The sequence below is a fragment of the Lepisosteus oculatus genome, chromosome 1, assembly GCF_040954835.1.
Source record: "Lepisosteus oculatus isolate fLepOcu1 chromosome 1, fLepOcu1.hap2, whole genome shotgun sequence".
Taxonomy (NCBI): domain Eukaryota; kingdom Metazoa; phylum Chordata; class Actinopteri; order Semionotiformes; family Lepisosteidae; genus Lepisosteus; species Lepisosteus oculatus.
The window spans coordinates 40,042,025-40,057,110 of NC_090696.1; the positions used below are offsets into that span (position 1 = coordinate 40,042,025).

The 15,086-nt window shown below is 37.3% G+C and overlaps 1 protein-coding gene across 4 annotated transcripts; it reads right to left on the minus strand.

Annotated features, from left to right (window-relative positions):
* Window positions 1–393: 393 nt before the first annotated feature.
* On the minus strand, window positions 394–15,054 carry ugl (ureidoglycolate lyase). 4 transcript variants are annotated; one of them, XM_015344942.2, is made up of 16 exons: window positions 14,962–15,053; window positions 13,925–13,990; window positions 13,228–13,356; window positions 11,827–12,045; window positions 11,514–11,604; window positions 9,984–10,060; window positions 9,780–9,890; window positions 9,233–9,292; window positions 7,224–7,380; window positions 5,905–6,103; window positions 5,219–5,297; window positions 4,701–4,793; window positions 3,466–3,538; window positions 3,008–3,075; window positions 1,522–1,655; window positions 394–640 (listed from the first exon to the last, which is right to left on the minus strand). In XM_015344942.2, exons 2-16 carry the CDS (start codon window positions 13,928–13,930, stop codon window positions 472–474), a joined length of 1,665 nt encoding a protein of 554 aa, XP_015200428.2. In that variant the 5' UTR covers window positions 13,931–13,990; window positions 14,962–15,053; the 3' UTR covers window positions 394–471. The 4 variants fall into 4 exon arrangements, with proteins under 4 accessions (XP_015200428.2, XP_015200429.2, XP_015200430.2 ...); XM_015344943.2 differs by having other exon boundaries at window positions 13,925–14,018; window positions 14,962–15,020; XM_015344944.2 differs by having other exon boundaries at window positions 13,925–13,970; window positions 14,962–15,015.
* Window positions 15,055–15,086: the final 32 nt, after the last annotated feature.

Sequence of the window (15,086 nt, forward strand, 5' to 3'; positions counted from 1 at the left end):
CTTGCCTTAGTTTAAAATGTATTTTACAAAAGACATAGTTACAGTATTCAGCCTTGCATTTACCTATAGTCAATTCTGATCCAAAGGAAGTATTGCTGTCAAAGAAACGGTAAGCTGATTGCCTTAACTGAGGTTACATGATGTAAAAATAATCCTCCACTCTTGTTGATTTGGTTGTCGTGATACACATCAAACACAAAGACAAGTGTTCTCCAGCTTTTGGAATTCTTGTATCATGTCAATGGAGTTATGTTTATAATGTTTCAGTTTTTTTCTCAATCCGGACAGAATATCTGTCTCAAACCACCATTTGAATGATAAAGTACAAGAATTTGTTTTTTCAGAGCTGCTGTCTTCTCATAACAAGAGAGATCAAAATCGGTGATGTTATTTTTTGACAATTTTATTTTCTCATATTTCGTAAGACGGAGATAAAAAAACAAGTTGTCTTGAAATCTGCCTCTTTTCAGTTTACAGCTTGTTTTTTAGCAACCCTGGTGTATCTTGCCTGTTGTAATGAGCAGTTGAGCTAAGAAATGTATGATCCAGGTTTAAATAGGTGGTGATGAACTCTGGAAACTCATACTTCTGTACAACTTCCAGGAACATTGTGGAGGCAGTGTCAATCCTGTGCTCCATTCTAAGGGGGAAAAGAAAAAAACAAGGTCACGAATATTGATAGCTTGTAGTCCAGGAAAGAGAAGGTTTTGGCGAGTAGATTCCCACTTTAACTTGGACTTGTACTGATTTGAAAAATGTATGGCTTTCACTGCACTCAACTGCATATATTTTTATTAATAATGAGAATGAAATAATGAAGAGTTATTATTACATGGGGGAAAAGGTTGAGAGAGTAAACTGTAGAGATGGTAGGCAATTCATTTTTTGACGTGAAGATTCAGATTCAGTATTGCCATGCAAAATTCTTTATAAACTACTTTTCTATTGGGGTATTGAGATCCCATCACTGTGTAGAATTAGTGTTGGAACACCAAACAATAATCTGTTTTTGTATGGATATTTTTTGTATTTTAACCAGCTGAGATAATGAGAGCATTACTTAGATCTGTTGTTTACTGACATCACTCTAATGGTGACACGCCTTTAAGACAAGGCACTAGCATGGACTACAAGCCACAGTAGTAACTGGCAGATGTTTTAAGATCAATGTTCATTAGATAATATTCTCCAAGATGTAGGGAACCTTATGATATTTATTGAAACTGAGCTGTTTAATTAGTAAACTGAATTTTTAACCTCATTTTTGTCTCTGTTTTCTCAATTTTGTTGTAAAACAGGTATTTAGTTTGGCCTTTAAACATGCTGGACTGTGGCTCTTGATAAATAAATTTGAAAAACAGGCCGGCACAAACACACATGCTTACGTGTGTAGGGTTTTGTTTTGTCATAGATTAAACTGTGTTTTGTTTTTCGAGAACTATGCTTTCATTTCAAATATTAATATTCCTGAAGGGACATTACAGCTCTGAATCTGGATATATACAGTAGCACTGTCCTTACTTCCCAGTGGCAAACTTTACAGCTGTTGTTTTCAGCTCTCTTTTGACATCCTGCACTACACTTTGTACCAGATGTCTGGTTACTGTTCTGTTGTCGTCTTCTAATTTTACTTGATGACGAATCCACTGCCAGACCTAAAGTAAAAGGAAAGAAAATAAGGCTATGGGTTTTGGAGCATGGAAAAAAAAAACATTAGTCAGCAGAAAATTCCCAACCAACCAGAAAAAGATCTGTCCAGCTGAAGGCTGATGCCTGATACTGGAATGATATTGACAGCATTTGTTTTATCTATATATAATGAAGTTACATTTCCTTGGTTAATTTTCACTTCTCTTTTACAGCTGCTTCTGCTAGAGAAAGCATCACTGAAAATAATACTTTCTTCATTATTTGTAGCTGATTATGTTTAGCTCTGCATTTAAAATACTGCATAACAGACACAAAGTAAATAATATGATTAAAAAGGACTCAAGAAAAATCTCCAGGGCCAAATGTTATCGTACCAATTGTACTCAAAGAAACGAGACGTTATTCAGAAGTCATTGACAAAACGTTTCCAACAGTCTCTAAAGACAGGAATCGTACTTCACAGGAGAATTGGTATTGTAGTACTTTGACAGGCTGACAGCTGAAGTTTGTTTCAGAGACCACAGCTGCTGATTGTTATACCATGATACACGTCAGCTCTGGTCTTCTCAATACAAACCGGTGCTCTCTTCAGTAGGTGTGTGACGTTGAGGTGTTATCAAGCCACACACCAGGGATCTGAGCAATCCTTAATTTATCAGCAGGCAAGCTGACAGCGACACACCTTAAAGAAAAGTTTTTTCCTCCTATTTTTTTTATTTGTAAAATGAAGTGCTGCTTGTCCATTTTTTTTAAACTTCAGACTTGTGCTGTCCATTTGTAGACCAGCCTGTTATAAGTACCCATCCATAAAAAGTTCTAAGCAATTCTCCTGACTTCAATTACATGAAAGATAATATAAACAGTTATTTGAACTGAACTAGAGGCTATCCTATATGGAAATAATATTGCAGGAAACAGTCGATTTGAATTTGTGGATTCAGAAAAGGTAGGTATTGCCTAAACCAACTCAAACCCCAAATCAACACAATGGACTTCTTCAGACTGAGCAGAGAAATACGAACCAGAGGTCACAAGTGTAAACTATGTGGGAATGTAAAACAAGAGAATGGCAAGCAATTCTTTACCCAATGGCTTATGGGAATCTGGAACAAGCTATCCACATTTTAAACCATGGCCAAGATGGACATCTCATAACCTCTTACTTTCTTATAAAAATGAACCTTCGCAATCACATCTGGGTATGAAAACATTTTTAAATTAAAAACAAAAATATGAATAAAGGTAAACAGTTACTATTGATTGCTATTTCATATTTGGATTGTTGTTTGAGAATAATTATGGGTGATTCAGTGATTTTAACAATGCTGTTTCATCACACTTTGACTTACTTACGGACCTGTGATCTGGAAATTTCTGCAGTAGCTGAGTCTTCCACCTGACCTTTGTAGAAAAAGTGTCCCTCTCCTAGAAACAGTTTTAAAAATCAAAGCAACTCAATTATTAAATATACTGTAAAATTGCTTTTGGGCCTTATCAATGTGATTATTTATAGGGTCTGTTCACATTTTCCCATAATTGTAGCATATTTAATCACAGGACTAACAGTGCTATCACCAGAACATTGTTTTTTAAAGACATCTCATGTAAGAAAAAAGAAATATGCCTGGTGAATAGGAGATCCTATCCACTTTATAATATTCTAGACACTTACAAAATGAAGATCCAAACAGTGATTTGGCTATTGGCTGTTGTTGTACTGCTCTAAAAAATTAAGCAACCAAAGTAGCCTACCTACTGAACTTGACATAGCCCAAGTAAAGCATACACCACAAACCATAAAGAAAGCAGCCTTACCTCTAAGCCAAGCCTCTATGAAAAGAATTCCTACTGCAATGTTATATTTTAATCCATGGAGTGTAACTCCACCCTAGACGAAGCAAAAAGAGGATACAATTAATCCCAAATAGTTTAGCTGCCATTTAGCAACATGTCTTAATAGAAGAATTGTAAAGAGATTTTTTTCTGATCAGAATTAGAATGCATGTAGTTGCATTTCTGTTTTTAAATTGTATTACTAAAGACAATGAAAAGTAAAGTTTAATTACAAATTACATTCTGTATATTACATATAGTAGGAGGAATCTGCTACAGTCCTTGGTTTCCTACAGTGAAACATGTCACAGCTATACAAAGGTAAATGGAGCAATATTCTCATGTAACAACCCCAAACAAAAAGTCCAAAAGAATGTTAGAAATGCAAGCAACATTGTAAACTGTAATGATAAAAAAAAATACTGGGGAGTTTTCCTAAACACAGCTGAGTTTTTGACTTTTGTATTTAATCATTTTTGATATTTCACATTTGTACACATTTACCTTCCAAAGCCATCAAAATATTAAAGAATAATGTTATAAAGTGTTAGTTATACATGTATAGGACTATAATGAGCCCAGCCTTCTTTCTTCTTTTTATTCCAGTAGAAATTCCTTTAATTGATGACAGCACAAACACATAAAAGTGTGTTGAAAATAAATTACTGGCCATATTAAAAATAAAATACCAACCATATTTGAAATGATTATCTGAGAAATATATTTGTTCCTTTTGAAAAAAACTTTGGGATTTATCTGTTTCAAAATGAGCATAGAAATGCACAAAAAAACATTTTTTCTTTAAATTCAGCTGAAATATTTGAGCTAATGTTCACTTGCTAAAATTCCTGAATTGCATGCTTACTTTAGTCTACTGGCATGTGTTAATAGAAATGTCTCTCTGTGGATCTGTCAATATGTTATTTCAAAATTCAAGATCTAGCTCCCAGACATAAATGCATCCTCATCATACCTTTGATCATTTATCCTAAAGGACTGAATTCCCTAAAACACAACAGAATTTGGAATAATCTTAGTAATTTATTGATATCAGATTAGAAAATGGAGAGTCTCTTTCAATGATACATTATGACATATGCCTAACTTGTCTCTGTGAAACACTGACAATACAACATAAGTTTATATAACAATTTTCTGTTTCATATGAACTTCTGATACCAAATGAAAATAGTGAACAATACTTAAAAAGCACTGACCGCAGGCATGGTGAGTAAGTCTGTGGGTGTAACAGACACATCTTCCCGCAGAACGTGCAATTGATTTGGTCCCTGAGTGTGTTCCTGGAAAAGCTAAGAAGAAGGAAGCCCAATATTTTTGTTTTGTTTTTACAATTACATGACAAATTAAAGATTCCAAACATTTCCTATTATTCTAGAATGTATTTGTACAATGAGTACAATTACTATAGAAATATACCATAGATGTCTTAGAAATCATTTTATTTATTGAAAGTTTATGAAAATTCATTTAAAGATCTTTTTCAAGCAGAGAATTAGGAACCAGGAAAAAAAATTCATGGTTCTTTAGCTTCTTGCTATTTGATTAAATAAAATGTTTTTGAATAGCAAGGCAGCATTCAGCCCAACTATCGTGGATCACTGCTACATTTTGAAAATGTAGATCAGATTTTTTTTTCTTGGTACACATTGTGGACAGCGAAAAGACATGAACGATGACAAATTTGCAATGGACGTTTAAAAGTAATATACGTCACCTTTTGCATGGGTTCAATAAAATCAAGATCATAGACCATGAAGCCATCAACTCCAGCCTTGATTTCAAGTAACTTTAACCTTTGAGAGAAACACACAATAAATATCAACAATGATATTGTAAAAAATGAAAAATGTAGTCAATCATCTTCTCTATTTTGTTCATTTCAAAGTAGAAGGTGAGTCTAAAATTCTATCCAGACTGTTAGAAGAGCTTCAGGCACCTGCTTTTCTTGGAAGCCTGTTCCAGACAGTCACAACTCTCTGTGTAAAGTAACCTTTCCTATTCTCCTTCCTAAATTAACACTCTTTTAGTTTCTGTAGGTCCTCTTTTCACTAGTGAGGGTGAACGAGTCTCCTGGGTTGATCCTCTCCTTATTTCCCTTTGGTTTTTCTACACTTAGATATAATTTCCTCTTTAGCTCCTTTAACCTGTCCTTATATGACAATCCTCAGGACTGCCACAATATCATTTTTGTTGTATTGTGACAGAAAATTAACACTATCCTCGATATTAGACTCTTTTGTGCAATACTTTAGTTAAAAGATTACAAATATCATAATTTACTGCGCTGTTGTAGGAAAAACGTGTTACTTGCCAACCTTGATCCTTAGAAGATTACTGCTACTTGTACCATCAACGTAATGTGCAGTTTCAATGAGAATTTCACGGAAGGAGACTGCTTGCCTGGAGACAGTGGCCATGACCCGCTGGCAGTAAGAGCTGCTTCTGTCTCTGGGCAGAAGTAGTGCTGCCATGCCCCCAGTGGCAAGTGCTCCTCTCCTGTGACAGGTCTTCACCAGTAACTCCATGTAGCTCTTCAGAAACAGCTTCTCCATGTTCACATACTTGCTACGGTCAGGCAAGAGAAAAGCTGGGCGATGACCTGGAATGACAAGATCAATGCTTTCAATGACTTTTGGCGTAGTCCAGTTCAGTTGAAAAAATGTCATGAGACAACTAGAATAAAAAAATCTAAAAGTATTCGACAGGTGCGATCTCTTAATCTGCCATGTTGTCATGACATTTGCCATGTTGTCATATTCTCAAAGGACATAAACAAAGGATGGGCCTTGAAGGAAACATGTCAGGTCCCGATGTCGCATTAATTAATTGGACTTTCAAGCAGCTTGTGATTTTAGTGATTGCAAAAGATTTGTGTTTTAGTACTTCTTTCTAAATTTCAAAGTGCTTCTTGTGAATCGGCATCAGGTAAGACAGATTTCACCCTAGAAGTCCCACAATTCAGATGTGAAAGACAAATTGTGCTCTTGCTCTGGTCAAGATACTAGTTTGTTCTTTGTTTTTTTTTAAACTTTGAAAAACATTTTTGTTGGATATCATTTTTTTGGTTGTTATCGACAACCAAACCACAATTTCTCAGCATACTCAAGAGCCTAACTCTAAACTAATTAATTGCGCATCCTTCTGTGGTCAAAACAAAGTGTTCCAAGTGCTTAGAAATTGTGTTTTGAAAGTGACCTAAAATATCTGCTGTATTTTGCCTCTTCAGGACTTGGGCTGGTCACTTCTGACATAGAGTCAAGACTCTAAACATTAACATTTGAATTTTAAAAAACAGTTTCAGCATAAAATGTGACCATCCATGTTACTTTGATGTACTGGATTTTTAACTGCTTCAATTGAAAAAAACTGATCCAGCTTTAAACTGGCAACATCACTGGAACAAAATAATTGACATTTGGAAAATCAGTGTTCCTGCATAAAATACAAAAGGCCCTCTAACCTACTTTTCTCAGTAAATATCATGTGGAATACGAATGAGACAGAATTAGGATTGCTTTTATACTTCTCAATAAGTGCAGGATCCCGTGGGGATAGAGATACATTATAAAATTGCTTTTGTTTTAGATATGTTGATTTGAAGAGGTCTGACTTGCATCTACTGGTAATAGAGCAAATACACAAAATTTAGACAAAGGGAATTTAGAAAGGGAAAAAGAATATGAAAAACAATACACAAGTAAAATCATATAGTTTCTCACCAAACTTATTGACAAAGGATGCTGAATAATCCCAGATGCCACAGTTGAGCCCAGCAGAGTGTTCCCGCAGCTCAAACAGGATCTCTTCCATTTCAAATGTCGCCAAAATGTTCTCTATCAACACAGTGGCCTTAATGCTGCCTACAGGCAAACCAAGCTGCAAAGAAAGTCATGATTTACACACAGACAATACAGATTCAGCAAAAACAAGTTAAATCTGTCTCTCTATTCTGTTCAGTACAGTGATATAGATCCGCTTCATTAACAATGCCAGTAATGCTGGCATTGTTGTTTCATCCATCTACCCATTTTCTAACACCACTTTATATAGGGTCTTGGGGTGCTGGAGCCTATCCTGGCAAGCAACAGGCGCAAGGGAGGATACACCCTGGACATTACGCCAGTCCAGACACAAAGCAAAACACAAATGCACTGCAGAACCAACTTCCCCAGAAATCAAATAACCTCCCAGTATGTCTTTGAACTGTGGGAGTAAACCAGAGCCCGGGGAGAACGTACAAAAGGAATTGAACCCAGGGCCCCAGGACTGTGAGACTGCAGTGCTAACCACTGCGCCATCGTGCTACACCACGATATTTTTAAACAACATTAAAACAAGTGTTGGGTACATTTCTAATATAGTGAGAATCAAGAGAAATCTATCACTCCCACTTGAAACAAATTCAGAGTTATTAACATGAAAATGACAAAATCTTATTTGTAGAACGTCTCTGACTTTCTATTAAACAGACATAGCAGAAGTGTATTTGTTATCAAAAGAGTTGTTCAACAGTGGATTTAAGTTTACAGTCACAGGCTAGCAGCACCTGTGGCCATCACTGGAAACGATACAAGTTGCACATCTGTGATGCATGCTTTGCACTGGGTTGCAAATTCGGTCTTGTGAGATTCTGTTCCATTTCTCTCATAGTGCCTGGGCAAGCATGTGCCTGTTTACCAGTCTCTGAACTCTACATACCCAATGTCATCTCAGCTCGTCCCACAACTGTTCAATGGTGCTCAGGTCTGGTGAACAGAGCATCCATGGCATAACTGACACATTCTCGTCTCCCAAGAAAAATCAGTGTTACATGAGCAGCATGTACATAAGTAAGAACAGCAAGTGAAGTCCCTTGACTTGATCGATGTGTCACTAGGAGGTCAAGTGCAGTCATGTATTACTTCTCGTGGAGTTCTGTGGAGGCTAGCTTTTCTGCCCACACCATTGCAAGTGGGCCTCCCCATTGATTGGTCGGTAGATCACAACAATGAGATTGTTATTTTGCCATGTCTGAGCCACACCCACTGATGTCCATCAGGGTAGTCTACACAAAACCTTGGCAGATGATTCCACTACTGGCAGGTCCATCTGAGGTTTTTTTACCTTGATTTTCACCAGGCTTCACCTCATCACCCATGCACAACCAACTGGCTAATTAATGATTTAGTGCTTGTACAACAGAGTCACTTGATCGTACTGTAATCAGTCAAAAATGATCAATTAATCAACAATGCCAAAAACGTGTAATCAATATCCAAAATCCAAATACTTTTTTTATCCTTTTACTGTAGTATAGATTTATATTTGTAACTGATTTTTTGCCACATAGAAATCTTGGACAAATGTACATAAAAGCAGAACAGAGGGTACTTCCTTCATTCTTCCTCTATTGGGTGAGAAGAAGCCTATTCCATTACACAAGCTTCCTACAGCAAGCTCTTTGATTGTTTAATTATTAATTACCAAAAACCCCCACACAATAAAACTAGCTACTGTATGTAAATATTTAATTGATAATTAGCAAAATCAATATAGAAATGAATGAGCTGGTTATGTCCAAGTACTGGAGTGAAGAAGACTTTAATGGCAACATGTTTAGTATCGGTGGGTGACAACACTTTGCTTGGTTGAGAACATACATTTCAAACAATTCTGATTAAGTGTGTCTCAAGCAAAAGTTGGGAGAAGATTAAATTACATCTCTTCTGACATTTAGGGTTTTTCCCACCTTTTCCTCGGACCAAAGGAATATTTTGTTCCACAGCCTTGCTTCAAGATGGCTTTCAATCTAGAACACAAAAGCACAAAGGCAGTATTAAACTTCCCTAGCTAAGTGATAGTAAGATTTAATTATGGTACTTTAGTATTGTTTCATGCAAAATTGTGATTAAAGAAGGTAGACACTGGTCAAAACAGAAATGACGTTATGTAAAGGTAAATAATCTAATCTGAAAATACTATACACTTATCAGTGACAATTTGCATCATAATGATTTCCCAAACCTCGTCTAATAGTATCGGAGGAAAAATCAATATAAGGATTAAATTAGCAATATTTAAAAGAGAAACTAATATAAAAAGCTATATATTAAACAGGGACAAGAAACAGGAAATGTAATTAGAAGGCAACTCAATTAAAGATTTACAATGGTCATTATTTGTACTGTATATGACTGAAACAAAAAACAAGGTGTTAATAGTTTGTAATGGAGAGTCCTTTCATATTTTAAAAAGCTCCATTTAAAAATACAGTTAGTACAACAGAGTCTCCTCACCTTGGACAGATAGAAAAATGGTCCGCTTTTGTTTTCATACAACAGCTGTCCATTGTGGAACATTAGCAACCCAAAATCAAACAAGGGTCCAGGCACTTCTTTGCCATTAACCTACGAAATGCAAAGACAGGCGTCAGAAAAACATAATCTGGACTTCACAGAAAATCCTGTTAAAAAGGATTGAAGTAATACAACAGTCTGTACCATCATATTGTGCTCAACCATGTTCCAAGCTCGGGGCCTAAGCATAAATACAGGGGCCTTGGAAATGGGTGGAACACCTAGAGAGACAAAAAACACACAAAGATAAAGCTCACAAGGAGTGCCCATAAAACAAATTCTTCATTTTTTTTTGTCAACTCATTCAGCAAGCAACTTTTTTTTTCCTTGTCATGTGCTGGTATGACAATCTGCAAGTCATGATGGACTCTCCAAATGTTCTATTACCAGAAGGCCACTTAGTCATGGTATGAGGTGTGGCAAACAAGAACCCAGCCCAGAAGTGTAAGTTCCAGAGCAGTAAGCACAGGGTAATTTTAACATAAAAGATACTAGGGCTCTGTAGGGGGTCAGGACAGTTAAAAACAATCAATCACTAGAGCCTGGTGGCATCTTCCCAGTCACATTTAAGAAAAAGAGGCAAGTTCCTCATAGACACCTAGCTAGAATATTTCAACTCTCCTTAGAATGGGAGCAGTACCTAAAAACTGGAAAATTAGAAATGTGACACAGATCCACAAAACAGGGGCTCATAATTGAACCAGGAAACAATAAACCAATCAATCTTACTTTTGTGGGGGTAAAGTTATAGAAATGATTAGAAGCATGAGAAGAATATTTCGAAATCAAGGGCATTTTAAAAGACAGCCAACATTTCTAAACATGGGTTTAGAAAGGGAAGGTCTTGTCTAACAGGCCAGAATTATTTAACACGCAACAGGGACATGAAATTACATACTAGTATACTGTGTTCAGTTTTGTTTTTCAGATCACAGAAAATATATTATAACCTTGGAAGGAGTTAAAAGAACATGAACAGATTTGATTCCTGGTCTCAGGGGACCGTCGCACTGTATAATGACAGATTGAGGGGGATACATTACATCTCTCCAGTCTACATTTATCCAGGTATGTAAAATCCTAAAGGGTATTGACAGGCTCAACACAGGGGACTGTTGTACTGTATAATGACAGATTGAGGGGGATACAATAAATCTATTGACAGGCTCAACACAGGGGACTGTTTCACACTCAGTAGGGAAACAAAGATATGTAGTCACAGTAGAAAACTTAAAGATAATTCATAATGGACAGGGAATAAGAAACAAATATTCATTCCAAAAGTGGGTATCTGGAAAAGGCCTCCTAGCCAAGTGGTTCAGGCCCAAACTCTGGGCACCTTTAGAAACAGCTGAATAGAATTTTAGGTTCACTTCAGAGTCATTACCAAGAGAACAACATAAGCCAAAGGCCACCTTCTTTTTTACAAAGCTTTCTTATTTTCTTACGAGCTTATAACTTGGACAGGACAAAGGAGCAGTTTAGACACATCAAAATAAACTAGCAGGTGAGAGAAAAGAGCGTCAATGAGTAAAAATGCATGAGGACAAGGGGAGAACACCCCATCATAAGACCTCAATCTGGAATTGAACTCAGGATTTAAGCAGTGCCAACAACCATACCTCCATCCCACTTTCTATCCAGTCTGGGGGAAACAAGTGAAAAGTAACTTACCCAGGAACTGATTACGAACTGCCTTGTGAACATTATAAATGCCTTTTATCTGATTGCAGAACGTTGGACAGTTTCCATCATCAAAATCAACCTGCAAACATAATTGTTCAACAGAAAATAGAACTATATCAAAAACAACTCAAAATGAGGAAAAAATGCTCATAAAGCTGTTGTAGTCGACTTCCCAGAATTTCACAAATTATTCCAAATTCCACCGCCTCACCACAGCCTTGTACACTGCCTAATTCATATAACCACAGATACCAGCGACTGGGAGGGAAGTAGAAATGACCTGAACTCCCACGTTATTCACCTGGATCCCCTGAGCTGTGGAGCTCAAGGCCTTTATGAAGCGCTCTGTATGGCAGGGAGCCAGGTCTCCGATGTCCACATGCCTGTTCTGCAGCCTCTCAGGAACAGTAAGGACTGTCCATGTTGGATCATTCCGGATATGAGCAGTAAGGCTGGAAAACCCTGGGAGGTCTCCTGTGAGGTCCAGCTGCACCTTCCTGGCAATCCTCAGCTTCAAAATCTGAGGAGTGGAATAAGAAATATTTAGTGTGCTTGATACAATATATGTAAGGGTCACCAAGATAGCGCAGTGGTTAGAGCAGGGGTCCTGGGTTCAATTCCAGACCTGGGGTGCTATCTGCATGGAGTTTGTATGTTCTCCCCATGTTTGTGTGGCTTTCCTCTGGGCTCTCCAGTTTCCTCCCACAGACTAAAGACATACAGGTAAGTTAACTGGGTTCTGGGAAAACTGGCCCTGGTGTGAGTGTGTGCACATCTGTGTTAATGTCTGTGTGACCTGGGCTGCTGTATCCTGCCTTGCACCTGTAACTTGTCCAATTCCGGCTCCCGAGACCCTGAATTGGAAGAAGCAGTGAAAAAATGGGTGGATGGCACTAATAAGATCAGATCATACCTGTGTCATAATAGAGATTTGTGTAAAATTAACTAGTAACTAGTTGCTTCTCAGACAGAAGACCTAATGCAGATTTTGAAGAAAACAGATGGTAGAAAGGAGTTAAATGATTTAAGATATGGATGTAAACTGCTGGGGGTTGGCCTTATTACAAAAAGAAAAGCAGATTTGTAAGATGGGTATAATCTCCTAAAATAAAATGCAGGTGCTTTTGCTTAGTTTGTGGAACTACTGGCCAAAGTGAAAAACACAAGGTAGGCACACACATACAGAAGATTCACTGGGTGCTCCCCTCCCTCCCTTCAACCAGAGTGCTAGTACCCATCCATCTATCCATCCACTTTCTAACTGCTTTATCCAGTACAGTGCAGCAGGGGAGCACTGGGCGCAAGATCTGATACACCCTTTGTGGGCCACCAGTCCATCGCAGAGCACATAGACAAAACCACAACACACTCAACACCAGGGCCGATTTGACCATTTTCCCCAAAAGCCAACCCACCAGTATGTCTTTGAAATCTGGAGCACCTGGCAGAGACCCCTGTGAACACGGGAAGAACATACAAACTCCATACAGACTGTACCCCAGGAATTGAACCAGAGGCCACAGCACGCCAAGGCACCAATGCTAACCACTGTGCCACCCTGCTGTCCTGGTGCTACTACCCATAATTCCAAATGTATAACTAGGTGCACTTGACACACCTGTCGTTGTCAGGCACAATACCACAGACAGTGCTACAGCGCTAATGAAACGTTAAGTGTGGAATGTGCTTCGAGAAAAGTTACCCTGTCAACTTCTTCTTCAAAGGTGGAGACAAGCTCTGCAAGAAACTGTATGGACTCAGTATTGAAGAGAGTTACATATTCATGCTGTAAACCGGGTGGGGCAGGGTCCAGCTCCACGCCGCTGACTGCCTGAAGACATGTGAATACAGATGAAACTTATTCAGAATAGCACAGGAACTGGTATCCTGTAAGAACATAAGTACAAGAAACAAGCTATTCAGGGCTGCAGGTTACATGTTACATATAAGATACTGTACATCAATCGCCACACTTTCTGCAGCGAATAATAAAAAGACGCGCGATACTGATTAACACACATCAGGATAACACACTAAACTGAAAAGAAGTCAGCTTGTTAAACAACATTATATTTCTGGTTTTAACAGTTAGTGCATTCATGTATGTACTTTAATTGATCTACTTAAAATTGTTGCTGTCGCTTGAAAATCTGGAACTTTACACTTAACATAGAGTTTTCTAGCTGAAATCCTTCTTATGATATCCTGAAACAATTTTTATACCTGGATATGTACTGGATCTTTCTGATAATACACCTATCCTAAAAGGATATTCACATTCAAATACACTACTAAATTATTAATGGCTAAAAATGATAAGATCACTAATGATTTATTTTATTGTAAAGAGTGGAACCAAACTGTAATTACTTGGAGTTAAAAGCTTTTAAATTACTTACAACCATTTTTATTGGTCTTCTGAGAGTCTGTTGCAGGACTTTGGTACTGTTTGAACAGTGTGTTTGCTATTAGATCAAGGACATAGGTTATAGCCTATAAGATACATCAAAATTTAATTTAAAAACAAAAAACAAATCCAGTGCAATGCAGTCTTTAGGAAGTCTTCAATCATTAAATTCCCTCACTGATTATTCAGGAATTACTGGAAAGAAAGGGATTTTACCAGCAACCTATTAACCTGCAGTTCTGCTTTTCGCATTTTATTGTTTAAATAAGCATTATTTTAAAACGCTACTAACTTCAATTTGATGTATTTCCAAAAGGGGGTCCTGAATGAGAAGTGTCTTAAAAAGGGGTCCTCAAACAAGAGAAGAGTGACCAGTGGAATAAAGCGGTGTGTTCACATCATCCAATTTTGAACGGATATAAACTGTAATCGATACTTTGTGTTTGACTCCAACTAGGAGACAAGTTTGGGAGAATAAAACAAACATCACATATTTAATGGCTTACTCTCAAGTATTTTTTGCAATTTTATGTAAAAATATATCTTCTAATGTATGCCTAAGTTACTTTTTATATAAACTTACAAACACTATATGAACTGCAATCACATATTAACTAACATTACTTCCAATGAAGTTTATATGAAATCCACATAAAATCACAATGTATTCGTCGGCTATTCGTATGACTTCCCTTGCTCCACATCATTTTTATCAGAATAACAACTTATTGTGAAGTATTACCACATGCAAAACATACAAAATAACATGTAAATGTATCTGCAGGTAGACGTAGAGTTATTTTTATACCTAATATGCCAGCTCAAGCATGCAGTTAGTACCTTTATGTGTTGGTTACAAATCTACCTAAAGAGGTAGATTTACCAATGTAAGTGCCTACAGTACTTCGTAAATAGAATAAAATATCCAAAGCACGACCTGGAAAATTCCGTATGTTGAAGTATTAATTCAAGAAATACAGTCCAATTAAGACATTTAACGCTCAAATGGAAAAACAGAACCAAAGATACCGTGAGCTTAGGACAAAGTTTATTCCCTCTTCCTTCTTTCCCCTGTCATCTACTAATCAGTGACTGACTACAGAAGCCTCGACACACCTCTCTCGGCAGCAGCTGATTGCACCCCCTCTAGTGTC

What these genes read in the sequence shown, in the direction of transcription:
- ugl (XM_015344942.2), bottom strand. An exon ending in TTGAAGAAGAAGTTGACAGG is followed by an intron (nt 12,046 to 13,227) that starts GTAACTTTTCTC and finishes TCCACTCCTCAG; the next exon opens with ATTTTGAAGCTGAGGATTGC. An exon ending in CATAGAGGCTTGGCTTAGAG is followed by an intron (nt 3,076 to 3,465) that starts GTAAGGCTGCTT and finishes AACTGTTTCTAG; the next exon opens with GAGAGGGACACTTTTTCTAC.